Source organism: Rhagoletis pomonella, unplaced genomic scaffold (genome assembly GCF_013731165.1).
Source record: "Rhagoletis pomonella isolate Grant_MI unplaced genomic scaffold, Rhpom_1.0 Rhpom_scaffold_02273, whole genome shotgun sequence".
NCBI lineage: Eukaryota > Metazoa > Arthropoda > Insecta > Diptera > Tephritidae > Rhagoletis > Rhagoletis pomonella.
The window spans coordinates 19,146-26,285 of record NW_023460827.1 but is presented as its reverse complement, the minus strand read 5'-3'; the positions used below and the strand labels follow the sequence as shown (position 1 = coordinate 26,285).

The 7,140-nt window shown below is 34.5% G+C and overlaps 1 protein-coding gene across 1 annotated transcript; it reads right to left on the bottom strand.

Moving 5' to 3' along the window:
- Positions 1-527: 527 nt before the first annotated feature.
- LOC118753260 lies at positions 528-2,742 on the bottom strand. Its single transcript, XM_036488137.1, has 3 exons — positions 2,273-2,742; positions 1,671-2,166; positions 528-1,593 (listed from the first exon to the last, which is right to left on the bottom strand). The coding sequence occupies exons 1-3, from the start codon at positions 2,585-2,587 to the stop codon at positions 791-793; spliced, it is 1,614 nt and encodes a 537-aa protein (XP_036344030.1). The 5' UTR covers positions 2,588-2,742; the 3' UTR covers positions 528-790.
- Between the last annotated feature and the right edge of the window lie 4,398 nt (positions 2,743-7,140).

The following is a 7,140-nucleotide window of genomic DNA, read 5'->3' as shown; positions in this document are numbered from 1 at the left end:
GTGTTGAATCCCAATGTGCATCATCCTCCAACAAATGCAAAAGTTGGCATGCTTCACGGTATGTTTCACACAAATGACCGTTGACTGTTCTCAATTCTTGAAATGATTTTGGGCCCTTCACGTTAACTAATAACAATCTCAAATAAAAACACTCAATATTGTTTGGATGTACTGTATATATTCTGCCAATTGCATCTGTTTGGAAAATGCCAGGATGCCCATGAACTGCTGTTCCTTGTTTACGTCTTTGAAATTTTTTCGAAAACACATTCCATGTGTAATACTGGGGCACCTCAGAATATAACAAAGTTATCGCAAATGTATCAGTTTCGCATTATTTGAAAAAAGCTGTTAACGTAGTTGCTGGTAGTTGCGCTGCTCTTTCCAATAAATTTGCTACATTAAAATAAACACGTTGGCCATTCTCAAGATGTACAGCCAAGTGAACAACCGCAGGATGTCTTTCGTGCATTGGGAACGACATAATCCTCCAGACAGCTTCATTGCTACTAATATAGGGACCCATTTGATACTGAGTAATTTCATCATTTCTATTATCACCAGCAACACCGAAAATAGCCATATCGCTCCCTTTATTTACATACTTGCAAATATATTTAATGGATTTGACAGAATTACAATATGCCACATTTATATGAGCGTTGAATATTTTCGATAATAATGGACAATACGGAACCACCCAACGATTATCAACTTCAACTTCCTGGTTATGCATTCTAATGGTTGCCGTTTTGCCATTATCATTAGGTGATCTACGTCGATACAACGGTTATCCATCATTGCCCGTTATTGTGTCTGAAGTAAATTGCCTTGGGTATCGTTTCGAACACTTTTCATCAATCATACATGGTGAATTCACATTTAGTTCACCGCACGGTCCATGTATCATGTTTTTAACGACAACTTGAAATAACTCAGGATCAGCAGTGTGATTAGGAATTTCAGCTGATATAAGGTTATCGATTTGATCCGGAGTTATTTTATGTACCAGCAAAATTAGTATATGTGCGTGCGGCAATCCCCTCTTCTGCCATTCGATGGAGTACATATGGCAACGCACCTCCCCAAATACATATAATTTCACAATTAAATCCATAAGTGCTTTACATTTTTGCCGAAAAACACGCGCAGTAATGTCATGACGATCGGTTGTCGACTGTCCTGCAAATAAATTGTTTTTGATGTCATCCCACTGCGGATTACATGTAAATGTAATGAACAGATCCGGTCTACCGTATTTTCGTACATAACACATTGCGTCTTGTGCATATTCGTTCATATTCTGTGGGCTACCAATATACGAAGATGGCAATATAGTTAAACGTCCGATGTCATTAATATTAGCATCATTCGCTATCGCATCTTGCAAATGAATATATTGTTCAGATCTTAATTTTGCTTGGTTGAAACGAATAAAATTAAGACATTCTGTTTCTATTTTGGCGTACATATCAACGATGTACTGATGATATAGTTTACGACATCTCAAGATATAATTTTGTTCTTGTGGACGAACCATCAATCGATAAGAATAAAAAGTCATGGCACTAACTTTTTTCTGTACATGTAGACCTGAAAATAAGTGGAAAATGTGACTTAAGAAATTTCTACAAATGATGAAATGTCAACACACTGAAAATATTATTTACCTGTTCGTGGATCAATCATTGGTATATTGATATGGTAGCCATCGTCACCTTTCCAATGCAATATTGGGTATTGTAATGCGTCGTAACTACGATGAAGTTCCGAAACACGTTGCAATTGCTCATTTCTACGATGAAGTATAATATCACGCGATTGAAACTGATCACCACGAATTACAATTGCAACCTCATCAATTGTCGGTGCATTGAATCGCCTTTCATGCTCTCCAAAAGGTGTTCTATCAGCCCTTATTACGATTTTGTGATTATCAGATGGCATACGATCGAGAGCAATTTTGAACAATTGAACTAATGCGTTATGCTGATGGAAAAACCTTTGTAGCTCACAAATAATTTCTCGTCTTGTATTCAAAGCAATTGCACAACGTTGATCCAATTCACGATTTTCATCACCAATAAAATAAATTTGCAAAAATTGATAATCAGCGTCGGGGTATGGCAATAACGAACCAGCTTGATGATAAATTTGGCCCTGAATCTGCAACATGTATGCAATTTTAGGTATATGTTGCATAATAATTTTTAAAACTATAGAATACTTTTATGATTCAGATTGATTGGGACAATCCTGTTTAAGTATTTACCTTAAACGTCGGCATAAAATTATCTCTAATAATGTTAGTAGCACCAAAAGAAGTCATTTGAAATGCCGAATTGTATTGTTGAATATGACTCAAAAAGTGCTTCGAATTTTCAGAAGTCCCAAAAATTAATGAAGACAATGGTTCGGGTGGAGTTTCTAATGGTGGCAATCTCACTTTGCCATTAGCACAACACATGCCGGGCGTTTCACCTGGAAATTTAGCCGCATCACAATGTGGACATATTGCGTCCTTTATTCCAATATATCCGTACATACTGTAATTAATCTGACTGTTGTAATTAAAAGCAGCACGCATAATTTCAGGTACAACAGATCTATTTCGTGCATTACGTTCACGCTGCGATGCATTAGCTTGTGCTCGTTCATCTGGAGTCTGTGATCGCCTTTGTAATGCCGTAGCATTTGCATGACGCGTTCGCCGACCTATATTTCCTCGTGTGGGTCGTGGCATTTTTCTTTCAATTAAAAAAGAATAAATTAAATAAAAAAAAATGCCTACATTAATACACCATATGTTTTTTCAAATAAGGAAACACATGCATTCGTGTAATTCACTTCAACAGTTCAAAACTTACCGTTTTTTGCTTGGAAATTCGCTTTGCGCTATATTTCTTCTTTTCACAAATTCACACAAACTTCAATAATTATTAAAAAAAAAACACTATAATAACTAATAATTTTGCACCGCGGTAATTTCGGACACTACTGAACGTATGGGGCCAAAGAAAACGCTCCAGCGATGTTTACACTCCAATGTCATATATTCTCCTAATTTGCTAAGAGTCAAAGCTCTATATTAGAGGTGGGTAACTCAACTCAGAGTTGAGTTATTGAGTTGATTCCTATAAGTGAATCGGTAACTCAGACTCCCTGTCCAAAAAAAATGTAACTCAGTAACTCAGTTGATGCCGTAGGGCTCACATGAATCAATTGAATCATAGTGGCTCATATTTGTCCATATAACTCTCTCGCTTCGCCACAGTGTTTAGCATGGCAAAGTCTTGCATTTTGTTTTTGCACGAGGCGAATTTATACAAGGTGGTGGCAAGAATACAACAACAACAACCACATGTATTTTGTATTGCGGGTGTTATGTCAAATCTCACAAATTCTTATAATTTCTTTGTTTTTTTTAGTTTTTCTCGAAATATGTATGTATGTAAGATATATAAAGATGTGCATATCAAATCAATTGCCTTTCCAACCGTATCCACATTTTGAAATTCGGTACAATAGGTTTCGAAATATAAGCTTTTGAAAATATTGAAAATTCCACCTTTACCCTCCCCCTAGCACCGCCCTATTAATTTGCACACAAAAAAAATTACACCTTTCAAATCAGTAGAAAGGAGCTGACCACGCCCACTTTAAAGTTTTGTTTTATCTCAACGGCCGCTATACCGCATCTATGCCTCAAAACGAGTCTACGATACGAATGAGTGTAATGGGCTGTTTTTGCTTACGCGTAAAAGCACATTTAGCTCTAAATGCTACTCTAAATGTACATTTAACCATACAAAATTCGCCACCTAAATGCAACTCCATTTTTGCATTAAGAATCTAAATGCTAAAAGCAACCCTGTGATCTTCCAAAATTTCCACGATTCGAACATGTTTTAAAGAGAAAAAGTGGCAACATTGCTTTTTCGAGTATACAGTTGCTAGCTGCGTTTCAGTGATCGTCGATCGAGATTTCTTTTATTTTACATTACATATTTGGATAAAGAAAAGTTAAGCAAATTCAACATCGATGTGATGCTGATAGAAATCAGGATCAATTTATGATCAACTCTGTTTGTTTTGTTTCCTAATTAAGTGAGGAAATTTTAATTGACAGCACCCACAAATGAATATATACATAAACAAATGTTCGGTTATGGTTAAAACAATTCAAGTTTTTGTAGGTTTAAAATTTATTTTTTCCTTTTCAGTAGGGTTTTTGCACATTATCTTCTGTGTGAGAATTAATCGTAATATATAGGGATCTAAATAAGAGACTGGAACACGGCTGTTTGTCAAAAGCATACGATTTCGAACTCGCGTAAATGTACATTTGCTAAATGCTATAGCATGAACGCTCTTCGAAAACATATGTTCGAAAGTGCTAAATGTTGCATTTTAAATGCAGCAAAAACGCTACATAACATACAAAGAGTCAAATGAGTTAGTTGAATGAGCTGACTCCTTAAAGTGAGTTGGAGTCATTGAGTCAACTCCTATAAATTTGCTGAGTTACCCACCCTTACTCTATATACCTATCTATACAAAATATTCATGTATTTCTCTATGCAAAATAAATGCACCGTAATATAGTTCGATGTCTTTTCAAAGCCTACTTTTTTTTGTTTATCTGCCTGCTACATACATACCTACATGTTGATATAAATATAATGCAAGTAAGTTTGTAGGTGGTACAAAATATTCATGTATTTCTCTATTCAAAATAAATGCACCGTAATATAGTTCGATGTCTTTTCAAAGCCTACTTTGTTTGTCGATCTGCCTGCTACATACATATCTACATGTTGATATAAATATAATGCAAGTAAGTGTGTAGGTGGGAATAATAAGTATGCTATAGTTAAGACGAAAGTACATAAATTTTGAGAGCGAAAGAGCGTAGCTAAGTAGGTAACAAATCGTTTAGTAAATGATTCAACTATTATTGATGTATGTATGTTAAAATGAAAACGTATAATCCGCTGGCTAAGTGGGATGAATCTGACCAAACAAATGGGTTTTTGGTGTGTTTTTAAAAATAATTTCACCATACATTGAGCGCTTTTCAACTTTTCAAGTAGGTACGAGTTAAATAAAAAAAAATATGTAACATATGTGTGGTGAAATTTTTGAAACGTTTACCATGAAGGAAATAAGTAATGAGGTGTTTGTTTTGATTTGTTTTTAACATGCTGATTAATATTTTTGTCTACGTGCACATATCTCTTCACACAAAATGTAAGCACGAACAAAATGTGCCATTCTCAAATAAAAATACTTTGTGCTTATTCTTACATCGAAATGAGTGGATGTAGAAAGGTAAGTACAATAAAAAAGTTGTTTGATACATTCCAACGGCCGATTCTCTGTTTCTGATTTTGCAATTGGGAACTCGCCTTCAGGTAAAAAGATTATATTGTTATGTGATTGAATATACCATTTTAACTGGTTGTAGTACATAAGAATGCAATCTCTTAACCTGAAGGCGAGTTCCCAATTGGTCTACATCTGGAGTCCTTAGTTACCCAGCGAAAAGAAGTCCTCTTTTCATTAGCATTTATCAACAACTTACAATGGATACTCATGTGGTTCAAACACATCCTAGGGTTATCCAGGTCCACGTTTTGGTCTATATCTCGAGACCCTAGTTACGGAGGGGCATTAAAAATACTCTATACTATAGCAATCATCAACAGCTCCCATTTGCTACCCATATTGTACAAACACATCCTTAAGTAATCGGGGTCCACATTTTGGCCGATATCTCGAGACCCTGGTCCCGGAGCGGCATCAAAAATACTCTATACTATAGCAATCATCAGCAGCTTCCATTTGCTACCCATATTGTACAAACACATCCTAGGGTTACCCGGGTCCACGTTTTGGCCTATATCTCGAGATCCTAGTCACGGAACGGTATGAAAAGTACTCTATACTATAGAAATCATCAACAGCTTCCATTTGCTACCCATATTGTACAAACACATCCTAGGGTTACGCGGGTCCACGTTTTGGCCTATTTCTCGAGACCCTGGTATCCGATTCTTAAAATTTCAAAACACAAACCATCTACTGAACAGTCCAAACAAAGCCTAAAAATTTGGTTTGGATAGGTGAGCCCGTTCTTGAGTTATAAAGTCACAACGAAAAATGGCATTCATTTTTATATATATTATTAACTTATAGAAATTATAGATTTTTTACCTACATATATCAAAATATGAGTCTTCATAAAAAGTGGACTTAACAACTTTTTTCAGTAAGTCAAACATTTTTTAGCATTTTTTTATATATTTATGTGGGCTCGTTATCGTCCACTTGGCATTAATATACTTATTACACAAACAATGACGATGAAATCAGGATCTAGGTGAATAGGTGAATAGGCTAATATATTAGTGTTTTAAAAATCACACCACAACTTGGGGCTTATCGGAGAAATTAAATATATATGTATAGCAATGAATTTTTTGTTTGGCTATTTCTAAATTCTTTTTAAATTGCCATTGATTTATTAAATGTGATTGACGTTTTGAAAGCCAGCCAATTTGAATTCGTATGCTTATTAGAGAAATGAAAATGAAGTTTATAAACTTATCTCTTTATTGAGATGAGTTCTCATTTATCAAAGAAATTTGCTGTGAATAAGGTCCATTTTTGCGAAAGTTTTTAAGTAAACTATATAAACATATATAAATTAAACAAAGGACGAAGGGAAGCTTTTACTAAAAAGATCTAATAATAATAGAAAAAATGTTTTCTAATTTTAAAATATATATACATATATTCATATACAGGCATGTTCTGTAAATCGAACGATTTTTAAATCAATATGATTTGCTAAATATTGACCGTTATTTCTAATGAAAAGATTGAATATTTTTTATATAAAAAATATAATAGAACCATCAGCGATGTTATATCATCCCAATACCAAGTTATGAGTTTTATGATTGAAAATCCATAAAAATATTTCCAAAATCGTATCGATTTCAAATCGAACGAATTTCAGAACATACGTGATATTCTATTTTTATACCTTTCATGAGCATGAAATGGTATTATAATTTTGGTCCGATGTTTGTAAGTACCAGAATAAAAAGAGATAGACCCATTAAAATGTATACT

Coding starts and splice junctions, on each gene's coding strand:
- LOC118753260 (XM_036488137.1), bottom strand. CDS start 2,587: ATGCGTGCTGCTTTTAATTACAACAGTCAGATTAATTACAGTATGTAC. Junction 2,167..2,272: donor ATTTTATGCCGACGTTTAAG/GTAAATACTTAA, acceptor TACATGTTGCAG/ATTCAGGGCCAAATTTATCA. Junction 1,594..1,670: donor AATGATTGATCCACGAACAG/GTAAATAATATT, acceptor ACTTATTTTCAG/GTCTACATGTACAGAAAAAA.